The sequence below is a fragment of the Balaenoptera musculus genome, chromosome 14 (genome assembly GCF_009873245.2).
Source record: "Balaenoptera musculus isolate JJ_BM4_2016_0621 chromosome 14, mBalMus1.pri.v3, whole genome shotgun sequence".
NCBI lineage: Eukaryota > Metazoa > Chordata > Mammalia > Artiodactyla > Balaenopteridae > Balaenoptera > Balaenoptera musculus.
In genome coordinates, this window is record NC_045798.1 from 8700969 (window position 1) to 8722363 (window position 21395).

The following is a 21395-nucleotide window of genomic DNA, read 5'->3' on the forward strand; positions in this document are numbered from 1 at the left end:
TGTGAATATATTCCCATTGTTATCTTTCTACGGTATGATTTTTCATGACTAAATTAATTAATATTAATTACTTATTAATATTAATTTAATATTCTGTGGTATGGATAGTCTAACAATTTTTGGTGTTTTGTTTTCATTTTTTGCTGTCATAGATAATGCTGTGATTATCTTCTACATAAATTTATTTGGGGGTACCTGTGATTGTTTCCTTAGAATAAATTCCTAGAAGTAGAATTGCTTATTAAAGCATATGAGAATTTTTAGGACTTTTGATGTATGTTACTTAGTGTTCTCCAAAAAATGTCTTTATATTCTTGCTAGGTGTGAAAGTTCTTTCTCTAAACCATTGCTAATTCTCACTTTCATGGATTTTGTATTTTTAGAAATCACATCTTTATCTTCTCATTCAAACAGGAAACATTAGAAGTTGCTTCCTCAGGGAGGCCTTCCCTGATTCCCTAGATAGATTAGTTCCCCCCAGTTCTTTCTGTTTCATAACACTCATTACACTTATGATTATTTTAATGTCTGTCTTATCAACTGTATTTAAACCCAGTGAGGGCAGGGACCACGTCTACGTATCTTGTTCACCACAGTATCCCCAGTGCATATCACAGTGCCCTGCATGTGGTAGGTTCTCAATAAGAGTTTGCTGAATGTATAAGAAATGAAAGATGAACTCACATCTAATGGAAAAGAAAGACCCGTAAGTAGATAGTTATCACAAAGTATGGAATAAGAGTGATGTCCACCTACGGTTCCTCCATTATGTCATGTGAGTAAACTAAAATGATAAAATAACCTAGAGTCTGTGATTTTAATTTTATTAATTATTACCAAAGTATTTTTCAACATATTCTTTGTAAAGAAGTATGATTAAGCAAAAATAGAAAATAATTCACTCAAAATGCCATGCTCTAGTGATAACTGCTACTGATATTTTAGTGAATATATTTAAACCTTTTTCTTGGTATTGTATTATATATAAATGTTATAATCTGCTTCTTTCAAGTAATGTCATATCATGACTTTTTCTCATGTCATTCAACATTCTTCATAATTTTTAGTGATTTTCATTGTGTTGTGCCATAATTTACTTAATAATCCTCAGACATTTGGGTCATTTCCAAATTTTAGATATAATTGACACCTATGAGAATCTTTATAGATTCCCAGAGGTGAAATTACTGAGCCAGAATGCATACACATTTATTTTAAGACTTTTGATATTGTTCTTCAATATAATGCCACCAGTAGTAACAGTGCCTATTTCCCCAAATCCTGTCAGTACTGAATACCGTATATATTTTTCCTTTTATTATTACTGTGAGAGTTAGCCTATTAGTTTTTTGGTTAGGAAGGATTTTTTGTTTGTTTGTTTTCACTAGAAACTATTGTGGAGCTGGTTAAAAGACATTTTTGAAATCTTTATTTTTAGAAAGAGAATTGCTTAATTGACAAAACCAGATACAAATTTATGTCTTGAAAACACCATAGCCTTAAAAATAATTTTGATGGAAAATTGACAGAATATATAGTTTGGTATTTAACAGAGCAGACGGGATGTCAGCAGCTGTTGTTCATGTTTTTAGACCTGTACACTTTCCATTATAGAAGATTTTTGAAAAATCATGTGCCCATATTTGGAATCAGAACACAAATGGTCTGGTTGGCAGCTTTACCTTGCTACTTTGTAACCTGTTTCAGTTGCTTTTCTAGATGAACACCAAGCTACCAAATAAATTACCCTGCATAAAGAACCCTGGGGTGAGGGGTGGGAATAGAAATGCCCTTCATCCAAAAGAGGATCTTTGTTCCTTAATGCTCTGGTTATAAATGATGGAAATGGTAGATGCATAATCATGTAAAAACCTTATCTGAATTCTACAGACAAAATACTTTTTCTTATAACGTCTTCTTGACTACTTTTTAGGATATCAGTGCAATGGAGGAAGAAAAGGATCAGCTCATTAAGAGAGTTGAACGTTTGAAGAAAAGGGTAAGGCAAGAATTAGCACTGTAGGACTTTGGCCCCAAGTCCCAAGGACTTGCAAAGATTTAGGAATGCAAATAAAGATTAAGCAAGGCATGAGTGTACATCGGAGGCTGGAGTCAAATACATTGATGGAAAGGGAATCTCCCTAGGCAGTAGCCCAAAACTTGTTAAGGACCTGGAGTCTGAAACTTTAGTGTCATCTCTAGGGAATACAGTTTACCAAAAGGAAATGATAAGTGGATGTCTGAATCATGTGACATGCTCATGTCTTTCTTAAACCTGATAGTAACATATACTATTTATTCCCTCACTGTAGGTGGAGACAGTTCAGAATCATCAACGGATGCTTAAAATAGCAAGGCAACTTCGAGTTGAGAAAGAGAGAGAAGAATTTCTTGCACAACAGAAACAGGAACAAAAGAATCAGGTACCCACATAAAAGTTTATATTCTCATTGTGAAAGAAATCGTTCCTGCTGATCATTCAAATGTAAAGAAGATTTTTTAGAATTGTAGAAGTTCACGTTTCCCTTTGTTAACATGATGAAATACTCTTTTTAAGAGTATTGTGTGGCACCAACAGCAAAAACAATACCATCTTTTGGGTTCTATTCTCTGTAGGTATCTATACACTATCTTTTGGCCCATGCTTAACTCATGTTGTTCCAGCCTTACAGAATATCCATTGTAATGTTAAGCAGTAAGATTAACTGCTAATAAAACTTCTAGAATCTCTAAAGAGTGTCCTGAGATTCTGGGGCTATGAAAGAACATCCATTTTATTCCACTGATCACGGTATTCTTTACACTTTACTCCATGGGCAAATAAGCAGATCTTGAAAAGGCCCAAAATTACCCACACTCCACGTTTTTACTCTGCCTTAAAGAAAAAATAATTTGGCCAGAAAGTATTTCTTTTTTTTTTTTAATTTATTTATTTATTTTTGGCTGCATTTGGTCCTCGTTGCTGCGTGCAGGTTTTCTTTAGTTGTGGCGAGCAGGGGCTACTCTTCGCTGTGGTGCGCGGGCTTCTCATTGCAGAGGCTTCTCTTGTTGCGGAGCATGGGCTCTAGGCACATGGGCTTCAGCAGTTGCGGCGCATGGGCTCAGTGGTTGTGGCTCATGGGCTCTAGAGCACAGGCTCAGTAGTTGTGGCGCATGGGCTTAGTTGCTCCGCGGCATGTGGGATCCTCCCGGACCAGGACTCGAACCTGTGTCCCCTGCACTGGCAGGCAGATTCTTAACCACTGCGCCACCAGGGAATTCCCGGCCAGAAAGTATTTCTTGTATTTTATTAAAAATCTATCTTAGGGGCTTCCCTGGTGGCGCAGTGGTTGAGAATCTGCCTGCTAATGGAGGGGACACGGGTTTGAGCCCTGGTCTGGGAAGATCCCACATGCCGCGGAGCAACTAGGCCCGTGAGCCACAACTACTGAGCCTGCGCGTCTGGAGCCTGTGCTCCGCAACAAGAGAGGCCGCGATAGTGAGAGGCCCGCGCACCGCGATGAAGAGTGGCCCCCACTTGCCACAACTAGAGAAATCCCTCGCACAGAAACGAAGACCCAACACAGCCAAAAATAAATAAACTAATTAATTAATTAAAAAAAAAATCTATCTTAAAACTGAGTAGACTTGTACATTAAAAATATATTTCAAATCAGCTTCATTTCCTACTAAGTGAGCAGGTTAGATGTTTGGCTCTTTTGGAACTTGGCTTGGCATCATAATAATTACCCTGCAGCAGTAAGCTGCATTGCCCATGCCCTGAATGGTTACTTAGCATCAGTTTCTGATTCCTGAGCCATCATTTCTGAGAATGCTAGCATTCCTTAGAATAAAGAAAACCATGTTTTAACAAGAAAAGCCTGGTGCATATACTTTTCTAACCAGCATTTTTCCTTGATCACCTAATTCAACAAATAACTAAAGAAAAAATGTCTGAAAGCTTTTCTTTTAAGTTTTACATGAAAAGGTATTGAGCAAACCAATTACATTTTGGGTTTAGCTTAATAATTTCTTAGTTATTATCATTTGTTCCCTTTACAGCATAATAATTATGTGGAACTTGTATTTTTCATTGCATGTCTATATGAATGGTAGGTTTCATTAGACTAAGGAAGTAACAGATCTAATTGTATTTTAAAGCTATTTCATGCAGTGCAGAGACTGCAAAGAATACAAAACCAGTTGAAAAGTATGCGCCATGCAGCAGCAGATGCGAAGCCTGAAAGTAAGTGGAAATTATATTATATGACATAGATGATCATATAATATGATATAAGTCATCATATTAGTGAGAATATTAGTTTAAATCAGTAGTCTTCCTTACTAATGGGAACTAATTATCGTCAAGTGATAGCTCAGCATTTTAGGGCATCATTTCCTAGCTAGTAAGTGACAGCCCTGATGAAGACATCCTTAAGTGTTCACCTGTGGTTTTTAAATTCCCTTTCAGTGTTTTGTCAGAGGGTGAACTAATGAAAACCACCATGGAGAGAGGCTCTCTGGTGTGTGAATGTGTAAAATACTTAGAATGGATTTTATGAGAATGATGGATGGAAAAAATGTGAATATTGTTTTAGTGCCAGGGCTATAAAGAAAAAGTAAAATGCTGGACCCTTAAAACTGAGTGTTGTTTCATATTTTGGGTTGTGCTAATGACGTGGGTATCCCTGGCTCTGTTGGCACATTAGCTTTACATAGAGGATACATTGTTCTGATATCCCAGATTATACCACCAAACCTATCCTAGGCATTTTTTAAGTGTGCTCATCAGAAGGGAGACCATGTAAATTGGAAGAGCAGTAAAAAGTTCTCATTGGTATTGGAGAAATATTTCAATATAAATATCCAGCTATGGGAAGGTTAATTTATCTTTTTCTAGTATTCTGTGAAATATTATACTCTAAGATATAATATACAGAACGACTGTAATAAAAAAGACAGTCAATAACAGGGGTTGACAAGGATGTAGAGAAATTGGAACCTGCATACTTTGCTAGTGGGAATGTAAAATGATGCATCCACTTTGGAAAACAGTTTGGCAGTTCCTCAGAGTGTTAAACCTAGAATTACCATATGATCTGGCAATTTTATTCTACCCAAGAGAGTTTAAAACATATGTCCACACAAAAACTTGTACATAAATGTTCATAGCAGCATTGTTCATAATAGCCAAAAAGTAAAAACAACCCCAGTATCCCTAAACTGATGAATGAATAAATGAACTGTAGCATATCCATACAGTGGAATGTTATCCAACAATAAAAGGAATGAAGTGTTGATACATGCTACAATATGGATGAACCCCAAAAACATCTTAAGTGAAAGAAACTAGTCACAAAAACGTATTATATGATCCCATTTGTATGAAATTTCCAGAATAAGCAAATCCATAGAGATGGAAGTCAAACTATTGATTGCCTAGGGTTGAGGAACTGTAGGGGAGGACAGCTGTGTTGGTAGGTGGATGATGGGGGGAAGAAGTGACTGCTAGTGGGTATAGAGACTTCTTTTGAAGCTGATTTAAATGGTCTAAAATTGATTGTCATAATCGTTACACAATTCTGTGAATATACTAAAAGCCATTGAATTGTACACCTTAAACAGATGAATTGTATGGCTATGTGGTAAGTTATATCTCAATAAAGCTGTTGAAAGAGATAATACAGTATTTCCTTGTTTGTAGATACATGTTCTTTACCATTTTAATTGTTTTTGCAATTGGGATACATCTTTTACTTTATGTATGCATTTCACATGGTATTTGTAATTTAGTTGATGGTGTCTTATAATGGATGGCATCTTAAAATCAAGGAAATACGTATTAATTGATATTTAAGAAACCAGTAGAGTACTCCCTATAAAATGTATGGTTCGTACATATTAATTAGTGGCTTTCCATAGAATCTCTGACTCCTCTCAGTCATAAGTTCAGATTCAAGCAATACCTGGAAGTTTCCATGCATTTAGTTGTTGGTGTCATTTGATTCTTTATTCACTAGGTTTTCACTTTTTAGGAGAATGTTTAGGACAAAAGAAAGTAATTTTTTAGTGCTTTTTTCCTACTTAGTATTATATATAGTACATCTTTTTAGTATATGTTCTTTGGGTTTGATGTAGGTTCCTTCACATCTTTACTGTAAAAAATTAAGATAAATCTTCAAAAGAAATTCCTTAAATTATAGCCATTTAAAAATTAATATCAATAAGCAATTTGTTTTCATATGTCTATCCTTGCTAAGAAATTTCTAGAACTTAACATTAATAGTGAATTTTTGAAAATGAAGGTAATGTATACAAGAATTGAAAGATTTGGTATGCAGAAAAATTGATTGATCAGTACAGTTTAATACAACTTAAAATGTTAGCCTGAACATGTGTTTTTGCAGTGTCTGTTATCCTCAATTTTATTAGGTTAAATATTTCTTGCTATTATGTTTTAATTCTGGTAACTAAACAGAATATCCAAAGACATTTATAGTATTAGTAATATTTCATTTTTTGTTTGAATTGATAGACTTTGTTTTGCTTTGGCTTTCTAGACTAAATAGAATTGTTTGGGCCAGGAAATACATAATTATTTAGTAATAAAATGGACAAATAAAGTTGTTCTGTTTTGGGCATCTCTCGAGATGTTGGTTTAAAATATTAATATAAGCAATATGTTAGTAGATGATGCTAAACAATAAAATCAGTTGCGTTGTTACGCAGTAATATAAATAATTGGCTCAAAACCAATAGTCCATTAATTCAGTGTTTATTGAACATCTGCTACATGTCAGATACTGTGCTAAGTGCTAGGAATAGAAAGAAAAGCTATTTCTATTAAAGTGCTCACAGTCTAATGGAGAAATGACAAGCAGTGGACAATTATAATGCAGTGTGACAAATACACCAATGGAGCTCAGCACAGGCTCCGATGAGAACAAAGAGGCAAAGAGCACTAAACGCTAACACAGAGTCAAATGGTTTCCTGGAGGTGTGGCAATTGAGTTAAATTAAAGCTGGAGAGGTAGAGGAGTGGAAGACATTCCATGCCAAGGCACAGTGACCTAAAAGAACATAAATGTAGTAGGCTAAGCAAATGATGGAGGAAGAAGTAGAGATAAAAGGGCAGGCTTCTTCTGACTGCTTGTCTTTGAAAAGAAGACGAGGGAGAGAGTGTGCAAATGATTGAGAAATATATTACTGTGCATAGATTGAGGCAGGGTAGTGGTCTAGTGGTGTTCACATTGCTGGAGAGCCAGTCAGACAAAGGAAGATTGGAAGATTCAGGAGGAAAAGGTGAGAATTGGTAACAACCTTTCCTGTGTGCTCCCACTGTGTCCCTGTATTGCACTGAATGTTCTACAGCAATTGCCATAATATGTTAATTGTTGGCATATCTGACTCTGACACAGCAAAACTCCAGGCTAGTCACCAAGTCATAATTGTTCTTTCTATTTTCAGGCCTTAGCACACAGATTACACACAGCCAGCATTCAGTAAACAATCTGTTAAATAGTTGGGAGGTGGGAGTAGAGACCTTACCCCTGCATAGGAAGAAAATTATGTTTTCCACAGGTAGGAGGGAAATCAAGTAAGAAAAAAAAATGGCTGAAAATATAAAAATAAGGTATTAAAAAAAAATAAGGTATTATGTGTGCAATATATGTTCTTTGTGGATGGACAGGGAGTGGGGAGCAGGAAGTTAAGGAGTTCCTGCTTTGTTGACATCTTTCTGGGAAGCAGAGTCTTAAGGATTATATTCAGCAGCCTAGGAAAAGAGTAAATTAAACAGATGTTCAGTTGCTTCAGGTATTTAGTTTAATAAGGTCCATCGAAATTTTTTAGTAACAACAAATGGCTTACAAAAAATTTCTATTTGCTTAAATAACATAAAAGTATTTTTAGTATAACAGTGTAATTTGTATTTTTTCAGAGTAACAGCTGTATTATAAAATATTCACTTAAGTTAATTCATCTTTATACTCTACATATTCCTGAGATTTATTATGTAAAAGAAGCTACTCATTCAGTTGTAGTAGGATCAGTGAGACGTTTTCAGAGGGTTTTTAATCAAAATGTTTCCGGAGATCTTAAGTGACCTTATATTTAATTTCACCAGGATTTTCAAAGATAATTTTTTAAAAACTGCATAGAAACGTGTCCACTTTTCAAAGTATAAGTTAAAATTTTTAAGAGAAGAATTTAAAATGTGATGGAAACTCTGTTTTTATGTTTTTTAATAGCTTTACTGAGGTAAAATGGACATACAGTAAACAGCACGTTTAGAGTATATACACTTGATAAGTTTTGACATACGTATACACTAGTGAAACTGTCAACCTTAATCAAAATAACAAATATATCCATCACCCCTAAACATTTCCTTGTGCCGCTTTGTAATTTCTCACTCCTGCCCCTCTCTGCCTCTCTAACCCACCTCAGGCAACCATTGATCTGCTTTCTGTTACTATAGATTGGTTTGTATTTTCTAGAATTAGAAACTTTTTTTAAATAAGGAAAGTAATATTTAAGAATTTTAAATCTTTAAAAACATTTTAGATTTTGATTTCTTGCATCTCTGATTACATGCACTATGTTTAAGAACTTGAAGATGGAAAAACTAGTCATCTAATAGCCAAAGAAGCCAGGTTGTAGAGCTAATCGGAAACCATATAGGAATGTCTGCCTAATTATAGTGTGATTCAGTAAACACTTTCCTTCCTTTCCCCAGTCCCTAAAAAAAGAGGTGGAAAATTGTAGGGATGAATGGAAAACTCATGAATTTGCCATTAATAAATTTTTACACATTAATATATGGTTAGCACAGCAGAACTAAAAATAATTTTAAGGCTTTGGCCGAGATTTATTATGCAATCTACGTACGTAGGTTACTTAAACCGGAAATCCAGTGTTTTAAAAAGTCAAGCCAGAATTTGTAAATGTGTAATGGAAAGATCTGAAATAAACTTTTTAAAGCTCTCAAGGCTGGGAATTTATAACAAAACCATTATTCACTGAAAACCTGTATATGTGTATGTTTGTTAACTCTGCCAGAATAAGAAAACTTAAATCTTAAAAATGTAATTTAAGTTGCCACTTAACTGTAAACTAATACTTTACAAAATCAAAACTACCAAACATGGAAAACTGAAAATGTTTATGAATGTAGATAATTTCTCTTTTTCAGATTTTAACTTATACCTTTAGTAATATCTTCATTGGTTTAAAGCTAAAAATGATAATGTATTACCATTTATGAAGTATTAGAATAGGAATATAAATTGCATCATAAGTACTGCAAAAGAAGAAGAATAAATGACCACTTATAGAAGAAATAACCTGGATTAGATTTCATTTGTGTTGTCATTTGGTTCATGGATTCCTTAAATACTTAGACGACAGAATATGACCCAACAAAATATTTGGCACTGTAAAGGTTATTTTTGCATATTGTGGACTGTAAAAGAATTAGGTGGTAATTTGGAAAGATCATAATATTTCTTCTTCTATAATTTAAATATTCTTCTATGTAAATTGTCCTTCATTATCACTCTAATTAACAGCAAAAAAATTTCAGTGGCCAATCTTTTATTCTATACTAGGTATTATACAGAATGCTTTCAATGGATGTGCCCTACTATCCAGGTCTTATGTTTTAAAATGTACAAAGCATCACTTTACCTACTCTCTTGGGCTGAATATTCATTTATTTTATTTTTATAGGTTTAATGAAGAGGCTAGAGGAGGAGATAAAGTTTAATTCATATATGGTAACTGAAAAATTTCCTAAAGAATTAGAGAACAAGAAAAAAGAATTGCAGTTTTTACAGAAGGTGGTTTCAGAGCCTGCTATGGGTCATTCTGATCTTCTTGAACTTGAATCTAAAGTAAGTAACAATCGTCTTCTTTTTATAAGCTTCCAATTTTATCTCATCCCCAGTCCTGTGAAAATTATGTGAACTGCTTTCTGTAGTGTCCTACTCTTGACTCTTAAGTTAACCTGTGCTAAGAGCTGACAGCTCTTATGAGGAGTTGTTCTTTATGAGAAATTATAGGACGTAATGCTGTCACTTAATCCACATGGTGTTATAAAAACCTAGTCAACTGATTAGGAAACTGGGTAACTTGGATATATAAAATAATGTATATGATTGACTCAGTTTATATATTCATAATATAATAATTTAGTTGACAATTTTTTAAATATCATAAATGTGATTACTTTTTATTTCCAAGAATAATATTATAGCAATTTTGTATTTAAAGCTAATGTTTTTTATTAGCTTTTTATGCCTGCTTTGGAATTACTAAACTTCCTTGTAATGCTCATTGAAACCTGGTATCATAACATTTTTCTTCCCTAAAAACACTAATCAGAGGTATATTTTTTTAAATAATTAAATATCATGAAAATTGATTGAAAGATTTTGACTTTAATGTGCTTAATAGCCACTACAATTAAATACATAATTCTAATGATTTTATTCTTTTAATTTATGTATAGAAATCAGTTGTCCAAGTCAGTTTTGGCTCAGTTTAATGTTATAGGATTAACAGGAAAATTCTAGTTTTTTCAAAGGATAGTTATACTGAAAGCCATGTAATTAAAAAAAATTTATTATAGGACTATATGCTTCTATTGGCTTTATTCAGTTTTACTACATTTGAGAAAAGCTTAGATTAATGAGTAGGATAAATGACAGCTATTATAGAATCACAGATCATTCATTAGAATAGGAAGGGTTTTTAGATGTCATTCATGTCAACTCTCAGCTGGGTTCGTGAATTCCTTGTACTAAATCCCTGGGGAATGTTAGTCCAGATTTGCTTTATCACTTGTTACAGTTACATGAAAGTCACAGCCTAGGTGAAGGGATAACTTCAGATTTTTAGAAATCATCTTTTTGATAGTAATATATAAATATTTCATGTAGAATACTTTAGGATAATTTAGATATGGATGGTTAAATCCATGTAAGTAATCAAATTGTGTAAATATATATCATGAACTGTGAAATGCAAGTTGTCTCTAAAAGTAATCGTAACAGCCCACTCATAATGTTAATGGAGCTGATCCTCCCATCAAATTACTGATAATAACAACTGTAAATTCAAAGCTTTTTTGGCCAGATGTCCCTTAGTTTGGGTATTCGTAGGCAGAGTTTTAACCTTTTTATTTTCATACTGTTTTAGATAAATGAAATAAACACACAGATCAGTCAGCTGATTGAAAAGAAAATGATGAGAAATGAGCCAATTGAAGGCAAACTGTCACTATATAGGCAACAGGTAAGACCACTCCTTTTGGCTCACATATTTAGGTCTATAATCTTGTTGGCGAACATTTTCATTAATACCATGGTCTGTGTTATCGATAGTCTTAAAGTGAGAAGGAAGCAAAGAATAAATGTTCTCCTGTCATTGCTAATCTCTAGATTATAACAAAGAATTTGTGGAAAAGCCACAAAAGATACATGTTCAGGTTTGAAATTCAATATATCTGATAATGCTTAGTTTCCTTAGTGTCTGCCAACTGTGGTGATAGAGCTCTTTGTGGTTATATCTGTGAGTGTGAAATTTGATTTTTTATATGAATGCTTACTTTAAGTGGTATAAATAAGACTATTTATAATCTTTAATGAACTAAAGGCAATATACTTTTTCAGGTTTAAAGTTAGTTTGAAAAAATATAGAATAAATTGAATTTTAGTGCTAAGGCATTTATCATTTTATCCAGAAGTCATGAGGGTATATATGTTGTTATGTATTTCTACACAGAAGGCTCAAATGACAGCCATGGATTACCTGACAAGAACCTTGGCAAGAGAGTTTAGTGTGAAGAGCATTCTGTAACCTCAGAAAATACTGAGCTACATAACAAAGCATTATTCAAGGATGCTAGAATTTTTTAAAAACCTTTTTATAATGGAAAAATTTAACCATGTACAAAGGTAGAGAAAATAGTTCAGTAAACCCTCGTGTGTCCCTCAGCTATAGCAATCATGGCCATTCTTGTTTCATCTATACCCCCCGCCCCAACTGGATTATTTGAAGTAAATCTTAGACTTCATATAATTTCATCTACAAATATCTCAGAACGTATCTTTAAAAAATAAAAACTTTTAAAAAACTTAACATACCACATTTGAAAATTTTATTACTTCCTTAATATTGGCAGATATCCAAACAATGTTCAGATTTCCTTGATTGTCTCTTTTTCTTTCTTTTTTTCCTTTCCTGTTTTTTTCCCCCCCAGTGTCTTTGTTTTAATTAGGATCCATACAGGATTTATACACTGCATTTGGTTGATATATTTGTCTCTTTCAATCTATAGGCTCTCTTCCCTACTTATTTATCCATTCATTTAATAATTTTCTTGCAGTTTTTTTAATTGAAACTTGTTTATTTATCCTATAGCATTTCCCATAGTTGGTGTTTTACTGATTGCAGCCTGATGGTGTCCTTTTAAAATGTTCCTCTGTTTCCTGTATTTCCTATATATTAGATCTAGAAGCTTGAACAGGTTCTGTTCTGATTTTTTTTTTTTGGTCAAGAATATTCTCTAAGTGGTATTTTATACTTTCATTTGGAGGGAATAATGTCTGGTTGTCTCTTTTTTTGTGATTTTTTTGTGCCATTGATTATCAGTGCCTGTCCATTTATTTCATGAGGGATAATAAAATGTTGATACTATGATTCCTTCTTCATTTATTAGCAGGACTACTTTTTTTATTGAAATATAGTTGATTTACAATGTTGTGTTAATTTCTGTTGTACAGCAAAGTGAATCAGTTATACATATATACATTCTTTTTTATATTCTTTTCCATTATGGCTTATCACAGAATATTGAATATAGTTCCCTGTGCTGTACAGTAGGACCTTGTTTTTGTCTTCCTCTTTCTGACTTACTTTACTTAGTATGATAATCTCTAGGTCCGTCCATGTAGCTGCAAATGGCATTATTTCATTCTTTTTTATGGCTGAGTAGTATTCCATTGTATATATGTACCACATCTTTATCCACTCATCTGTCAACGGACATTTAGGTTGTTTCCATGTCTTGGCTATTGTGAATAGTGCTGCTATGAACATAGGGGTGCATGTGTCTTTTTGAATTATGTTTTTGTCCATATATATGCCCAGGAGTAGGATTGCTGGATCATATGGCAACTCTATTTTCAGTTTTTTGAGGAACCTCCATACTGTTTTCCACAGTGGCTGCACCAATTTAGATTCCGACCAACCGTGCAGGAGGGTTCCCTTCTCTCCACACCCTCTCCAGCATTTGTTATTTGTAGACGTCTTAATGATGGCCATTCTGACTGGTGTGAGGTGGTACCTCATTGTAGTTTTGACTTGCATTTCTCTAATAATTAGCGATGTTGGAGCTGGACTACTTCTGAAAAGAGAAACCTCCTCTCATCAGCTATTTGGTTATCCTGGAGTATAGTTCATATAGGAAAGTCAGGGTGCATGCTTGATTCTTATTTTTATTTTTCAGTTTTCAAAATGAATTGGTTGCCTCTAACATTAAAAATGATTAATTAGGGTTAGTTTTTAATTTTTTTGGTTTCTTATCTATTTAATGTTATTATGAACCATAGATGTAATGAAATTTAGGTTGCAAACATTTCCCTTAATGATGCTCAAATTGTCCCATTTTTGGCTGGTAGGAGGCTTTTCAAGTTAATTTCTGAGTCCTTTTAAAATACTATTTGTCTTTGATAACATCCTTGCTTTCTGGTATGATTAAGATAGTTTCTAGGCTCATGTTTTACATTTCCTACCCCAGTCTTGGAATTAGACTTTCTTCTATGAGCCTGATATGTTTTAGTAGGAAATGATATTTACAGACCACAGTCTGGGTATTAGTACTTCTCATTGCTACTGGAATGGCCATTGTTTTTAGGTCTTTTTAGTGGACAGAGCTAGGAAGTATTTTTTCTCTTTCTCTCTCATAAAGTACACCATGAGTTCATACTGATCCTTTCAGTTCAGATTCAAGACTACTGGTTTTTTTTGTTTGTTTGTTTGTTTGTTTTTAGTTTATGTAAAAATATATTTGACCAAAATGTAGAAAAAGTGATAATATTATATATGATACAGTTGCAAGAATCTAAATGAAAAGTGTGGGTTTTATTCAGTTGCACAACTTGCTAGTGTATCTCCTGGATAGTGTAATGCTTAGTGAGGGGCAGAAAATTCGGATAAGCTAGAAGCACAGGGTGATTTTTAGTCAGAATTGTAAGCCTGAGTTGGCCCCCACACTGCTGGGGAATGTGGAATGTTTCAGCTCTGAGATGTTAACTGAGAAAGCAGAAATATAACAAAGCCAAAATCTGCAGCCCTGTCTACAAAATACTCCATATCCAGTTTAATCAGGAGTTTCTTGGTTTTTATTAACTTGGTCCTGAAGAATGAATTAAAATTCTAGATAAGTAAATCTCCAATTTGCCATTCCCTGGAATATAGAGGAGATGAAGTTAGGCGAATTACTTTTTTATCTCTACTTTGCTGTCAGAGAGGGCCATTCTGCCCAGTATTTGTTTGTAGAAAAACAGTTCTTGCTCAATTATTGATGGCGAGCAGTACTTTTGATATGGCTTCTCTGAATGGGAGGGAATTCTACAGTATTCATTCCTGCTCAGTAGATGGCCTCATATCAGAGCAGGTAAGCATGTGTCATTATTGGAATAAGACATCAGCTCCTCAGAGAACAACTTTAGAATGAAAGAAACATATAGAAGACATATCAAGGATCTATCCAGAAAATACTGGGTAATTATTATGACTCTTTTCCAAGCACTCTCATGCTGACTGCTCAGAGGATGTTTGCTTGGCACGGTGGAGTGTGGAAAAGAGCCAGGATGATTAGGTTAATCTCTCTGTGGTTTATGACTTCCCACAGTAAGCCCCACCTACCCCTTCTTTGCTCTGGATGGAAAAGACCCACCCATTTTAATATGATGGTCCCTGGCCTCCTGTAGTGTGACCAATGGTAGATATTCTTCAACCTTTTAAATTGACCCATGACTAGACATTGGAATCTGTGCTTTGAAAGTGTAGGGTTGTCTGTTCCACGAACCAAAGGCCCTCAAGGACTACTGGGTTTTTACTTCACCTCATCAATCTCCCATTTTCCTCCTTATCCCAAATTGAAAATTCTGGTTCTCAGAAACACCAACATAATTGCATTCATTATTTGCTTCATTCCATTGACACCAACATAGTTCATCATTTGCTTAAATCCATGCATTACATGCAACAGTTTCAAAATAAAAGTACCAATACTACCATCAAAAATACGATTACTGGGCTTCCCTGGTGGCGTAGTGGTTGAGAATCTGCCTGCCAATGCAGGGGACCTGGGTTCGAGCCCTGGTCTGGGAAGAGACACGGGTTCGAGCCCTGGTCTGGGAAGATCCCACATGCCGCGGAGCGACTAGGCCCTTGAGCCACAATTGCTGAGCCTGCGCGTCTGGAGCCTGTGCTCCGCAACAGGAGAGGCCGCGATAGTGAGAGGCCCGCGCACGGCGATGAAGAGTGGCCCCCACTTGCCGCAACTAGAGAAAGCCCTCGCACAGAAACGAAGACCCAACACAGCCATAAATAAATTAAAAAAAAAAAAAATACGATTACTGCTGAAAATTGTTTTTTAGTTTGTTTTGTCTTTAGGATATATCCCCCTAGGGTTATATAGTCAAATTACTGTTTTAAAGTTACTGGGAATAATTCTTCTGTATGGTTAGGCCACAAAGGAAACTGGATAAATACATATGGTCTTTTTGATTTTTAGGGATTACTTTTTAGGGATTAATTTGTTTTATAATTATTTAAAATATTTACATGATTCCAAGTCAAAGCTACAAAACAAGAAGTATTTGAAGAAGTTTCTAGCGTCTACCTCTGTGCTATCCACCCTATTCTTTCCTTCCCCCATAGGTATTTTTTAATTTTGTAGTTTATTATTCCATTAAAAATAATATTATATATACATGTATTCATATATTTCCATCCTCAGAGAAAGAAGAGCATATTATACACTTTTATTCTCCATGCTTTTTTCTTAATATATGCTTGTGAATAGTAGAATAATCTTTATTCCTTTATAAATTTATTGAGATACAGTTTACATGCTGTACAATTCACCCATTTAAAATTTACAGTTCAATGGTTTTTAGCATCACAGAGTTGTGCAATCATTACACAATCAATTTTAGAACATTTTTATCACCCCAAAAAGAAACCCCAAAGCCATTAGCAGTCACTTCTCATTTCCCCCAAATCCTACCAAAGACCAAACTATCTCTATAAATTTGCCTATCATGGACATTTCATATAAATGGAATCATACAATATGTGGTCCTTCGTGACTGGCTTCTTTTACTTAGTGTAAAGTTTTTAAAGTTCATCCATGATGTAGCATGTATCTGTACATACTTTATTCCTTTTTGTTACTGAATAGTATCCCATTGTATGGATATATCACGTTTTGTTTTTTTATTAACCAGTTGATGAGCATTTGGGTTGTCTCTACTTTTTTGGCTATTATGAATAATGCTGGTAGGAGCATTCTTGTACAAGTTTTTGTTTCAAAATAAGTTTTCATTTCTCTTGAGTATACTCCTAGGAGTGCAGTTGTTGGTTCCTATGATAATTCTGTGTTTTACATTTTAAGGAAATGCCAGACTGCTTTCCAAAACAGCTGTACCATTTTACATTCCCACCAACAGTGTAAGAAGGTTCTGATTTCCCCACATTCTTACCAACACTTGTTATTATCTGTCTTTTTTATTATAGCCGTCCTAGTGGATATGCTTATTCCTGTTCACAGACATACTGCATTGAGTGGGTATACCACAGTTTATTCAACCAATCCCCAATTAATGGACATTTGGGTTGTTGCCATTTTTGTGCTATTACAAATCATACTTAAATAAATAGCTTTTTGTTTATATCTTTGCAATTTTTTGCCAGTGTATCTTTGGGATATAGTCTCAGAAGTGAGATTGCTACATCAAACGATAATGTAGATGTAAGTTTGCTAAGTATTGCCTAATTCCTCTTCATGGGGGTCTTAGCATTTTACATTCCTATCTGCAGTGTATGAGAGCACCTGTTTCCTTACAGCCTCACCGATAGAGTATGTTGTCAAACTTTAAGATTTTTGCCATCCTTGTAGATGAGAAATGGTATCTTATGATAGTTTTAATTTTTTTTATCTTACCATAAACAAGGTTGAGCATCTTTTCACATGAGTAACAGTCATTTTAATTCTTTTTCTGTGAATTGTCCCTTCCTATCTATACCTATTTTTTTATAGGGTTGTAGGCCTTTTTTTTCTAGTTTTAGAAACTCTTTATATATCAGGAATATTTACTCTTTATCTAGCTTATAAGTGTAACATTTTCCCCAGTTTGGTATTTGCCTTTTTACTTTGTTTATGGTATTATTTTGCCATAGGAAAGTTCTTCATTTTTAGGAAATCAAATTTATTAATTTTTTCACTTATCATTTCAGGTTTCAAGTCATATTTAGGAATGTTTTTCCCTCTTGAAAGTTATGGAGAAATTTACTCAAGTTTCCTTTTTGGAATTCTGTGATTTAATTTTTGTAATTAAATCTTTGATCTGTTTAGAATTTTTCTTTGGTGTATGGTATTTATTGTATATGTCTGTCCAATTATCCAGTTGTTCCAATACCAGTTGCTAAAAAGTCCATTTTTCCCCTATGGATTTGAGAGTCCTCCTTTGTTTTATTTAAATTTTTTAAATGCTATTGGATCTATTTCTAGATTTTCTGTTGTTCTGTTGACCTGTCTGTTTATGTACCCATATTAACTGTTTTAATTATAGAAACTTTATCATCAAGTTCTAATATCTAATAAAAGTAGCCATTTTCATCCCCAGTTGCTTTACTTTATTATGGTTTTCCTTACAATTCTTTTTTTTAAAATAAATTTATTTATTTTTGGCTGCATTGGGTCTTCGTTGCTGCATGCAGGCTTTCTCTGGTTGCAGTGAGTGGGGGCTACTCTTCGTTGCGGTGTGCGGGCTTCTCATTGCGGTGGCTTCTCTTGTTGCGGAGCACGGGCTCTAGGTGTGTGGGCTTCAGTAGTTGTGGCATGTGGGCTCAATAGTTGTGGCTTGCAGGCTCTAGAGCACAGGCTCAGTAGTTGTGGTGCACAGGCTTAGTTGCTCCGCAGAATGTGGGATCTTTCCGGACCAGGGCTCGAACCTGTGCCCCCTGCATTGGCAGGTGGATTCTTAACCACTGCGCCACCAGGGAAATCCCTTACAATTCTTATTTGTATGTTCTTCCAAATAACTTTTATTATCAATTTGTCTATCTCTAGAAAAAAATCATACTTTTAAAATTATTAGAGTTGCTTTATATTTATCAATTACCTCAGAACTTACATCTTTACAATATTGAGTCTTCCTATCTAAGAACATGGTATGTCTCTCCATTTGTTCAAGTTTATTTTTGTATCTTTCAGGAGTGTTTAATAGTTTCCCTCATAAAATTTTGGAACTTCTCTTGTTAAACTTATGCTTACATATTTAATTTTGATTTTTGCTTTTATAAATGAGGGCTTTTCTTTCCAAATGTTTTCTGACTGATTTGTCTATGAAAGCTATTGATTTATTTCCTATAGATTCTTTTGATTTTTTAGGTACATAATCATATACTATGAAAATTCCAATTTTTCCTTTCAGATTCTTGTGCTTCTAATTGCTTTCTCTTGTCTAATGGTGTGTGCAAATACCTTCAACACAGTATTAAATTGTAGTGGAGGTGCTGGGCATTTTTACCTTGTTTCAGACTTTGGCGGAATATACGCTCATATTTCTCTATTAAATAAGATCCTGGTTTGGGCTGAGGTTTATATTTATTTATTTTGTCATGTTGAGGAAGCATACCATCAATTCCTATACAATTCTGGTACTCTAATCATTACTTCTCTTTTTTTTTGGCTGAAACAATTCTATAGAGGGAAACATTCCTTCATCACCTGTCTTTTTTTAATTTTTTAAACAGGGAGGACAATAGAGTTTTTTAAAGGGTTTGCACTAAAGATTTCCCCCTCTTGTCAAATTTGTTTGAGGAAAATATTTGTACTATTTCACTTGAGAAGACAGTTTAGCTAATGTTTTTCTTAAACTAGTACAGCCATGGTTCATTTAAGGAAATCCCCCATGAGTTGCTAACTAATATAAAATGCTGCCATTATGTCTAAGAGCAGCCATCTGGATTGTGTAAACGTTTGCATAATTCTGGTGAGTCAGATGTTTGATTTTGAACCTGCATTTTATTTATTAGATTGCCCCAAATATAATAAATGTTTTAACATTTTATTTTAAAAGTATGGATATTGAATTTAGATAAGAAGACCTGTGTTGTAGTTTTGAGAATAAAGCATTCTTATTTTCTTCCAATGAAAGGAAACCGACCATGCAGAAAAACAGTAGCCCTAGTGTTAGCTTCTGTACTTACCTAGAGGGTATTTTCATTAGCATTTGAGTGTTACTTAACAAGATTTTAATATTTTTATTACTATCGCATTTCTGTTTCTCTGCTGATATGTCCTATATTTTCAGGGCTTTTGTCTTCCATAATGTTTTTAGGTTGCTATTTAATATACGTTGCAGGGAATTCCCTGGTGGTCCAGTGGTAGGACTCGGCGCTTTCACCACGGGGGCTCAGGTTCGATCCCTGTTCGGGACACTAAGATCCTGCAAGCCGCACAGTGCAGCCAAAAATGTATATAAATGTATTATATATATACAATGCCTACTCATACTAAATATATAACTGGTGATAGTAGATAGTAGGGCAAGGGGTATTGTCAGCAGAAGTCAACCTGATATTGAAAATTTAGCTCAGTAAAATCTAAAAAATACTTAATTTCACAAGATAATAGAAAGTTGATTGTATACCTTATTTTACATTCATATTTAATGCTCAATTAGGCATCCATCATTTCTCGTAAAAAAGAAGCCAAAGCTGAGGAACTTCAGGAGGCAAAGGAGAAGTTAGCCAACCTAGAGAGAGAAGTGTCAGTGAAGACAAATCAGACCCGTGAATTTGATGGCACCGAAGTTTTGAAGGGAGATGAAGTAAGTTGAGGTGTCTAATGGGACAAGGATATGAGTATTGTTTTTGTTTGAAACCATTAATTTTTTTTACTTTTTATTTTGACTGTCAATAATGGGAAGTTAATTTATTTTATGGAGCCTATTTATTTAAAACTGAAAACTCTTTGCAGTAATATTGTGATATTCTTGATATATAATGACGGAGATTTTAGTGACTTTTATGAGATAATGTTCCAAATTTTCACTTTTTAATTAGGTGGATTTATATTGGATTTATTTATTATAAGTATTAAGTTATAAAGGTGAAACCAAATGAGTAGAAACTGACAGATAAGACAGATATTCATATTTTTTGATAAATATAATTCCATAAAGGGCTGAGAAAGTATCACTAAGTTACTTTGTCAGTAATGTGTACTTGGCCAGTGGGACTGGCACCATTAAAATGACTTCGTTGTAAATGCTTACAAATTTTAAAAATATAATTATGTCTTACATTGCTATCTACTTTACATTTTGAACAATGCTTTAACAGCTCTTATTTCACTTATCCTTCTGTCAGACTCATGGTCATTTATAGACGGTTAAACTTAAGCACCAAAAATATAATCCCCATCTCCTTTTCATAAAGGAGCTCTTTCGTGCTTTCTTAGCTCAAGAAAGAGTGAAGGAGCTCTTGAGCTCTTTGTTAGCTCAAGAAAGAGTGAATGACTGAAGCAAAATATCTTGCCTTTAGCTCAGTGCTTTTTTTTTTTTTTTTAGCAAATCAAGTGATAGGTCATATTTTAATTCCTAAACATTGCCTCACTTTACCACCTCTAACAGCTTTTTTTTTTATATTAGGTACTAGCCCTCAGCAAAAGCTACTTTGAAAAGCTGCTCAGGTCCAAACTTCATTTTTGGCTTTGAAAAGTTATTGAATTCATACCGTTACAAATTGGCAATGAACCTTAACTATGCCAAACACAAATGAATTGTTTCCACAGCACCACTTTTCTCTGGTGCTTCTGATTGTAGCCTCCCAATATGCCTTCTAGCTTATTGGGAAGGTAGTAGAATTCAGAAGTCAACACTTGATTGAAAAATTCCTTTGGCTTTCATAGAAAGGAACGAAATTAGGTCATTTGTAGAGACGTGGATGGATCTAGGGACTGTCATACAGAGTGAAGTAAGTCAGAAAGAGAAAAACAAATATTGTATATTAACGCATATATGTAGAACCTAGGAAAATGGTACAGATGAACCGGTTTGCAGAGCAGAAATTGAGACACAGATGTAGAGAACAAACGTATGGACACCAAGGGGGGA

The 21395-nt window shown here is 34.3% G+C and overlaps 1 protein-coding gene across 10 annotated transcripts in view; it reads left to right on the plus strand.

Moving 5' to 3' along the window:
• The window catches only part of IFT81 (intraflagellar transport 81), a 202807-nt gene that overhangs the window by 123855 nt on the left and 57557 nt on the right, over window positions 1-21395 (plus strand). For 6 of the 10 annotated variants that reach the window (XM_036874999.1, XM_036875000.1, XM_036874996.1 and 3 more), the window contains 6 exons: window positions 1934-1999; window positions 2313-2423; window positions 4141-4225; window positions 9709-9872; window positions 11179-11274; window positions 19962-20108. In XM_036874999.1, the coding sequence (XP_036730894.1) occupies window positions 1934-1999; window positions 2313-2423; window positions 4141-4225; window positions 9709-9872; window positions 11179-11274; window positions 19962-20108 (669 nt within the window). Of the gene's footprint in view, window positions 1-419; window positions 776-1933; window positions 2000-2312; window positions 2424-4140; window positions 4226-6891; window positions 7282-7527; window positions 7561-9708; window positions 9873-11178; window positions 11275-19961; window positions 20109-21395 lie in introns of those variants that run through there. The other 4 variants (XM_036875003.1, XM_036875001.1, XM_036875004.1 and 1 more) reach the window with 4 other exon arrangements.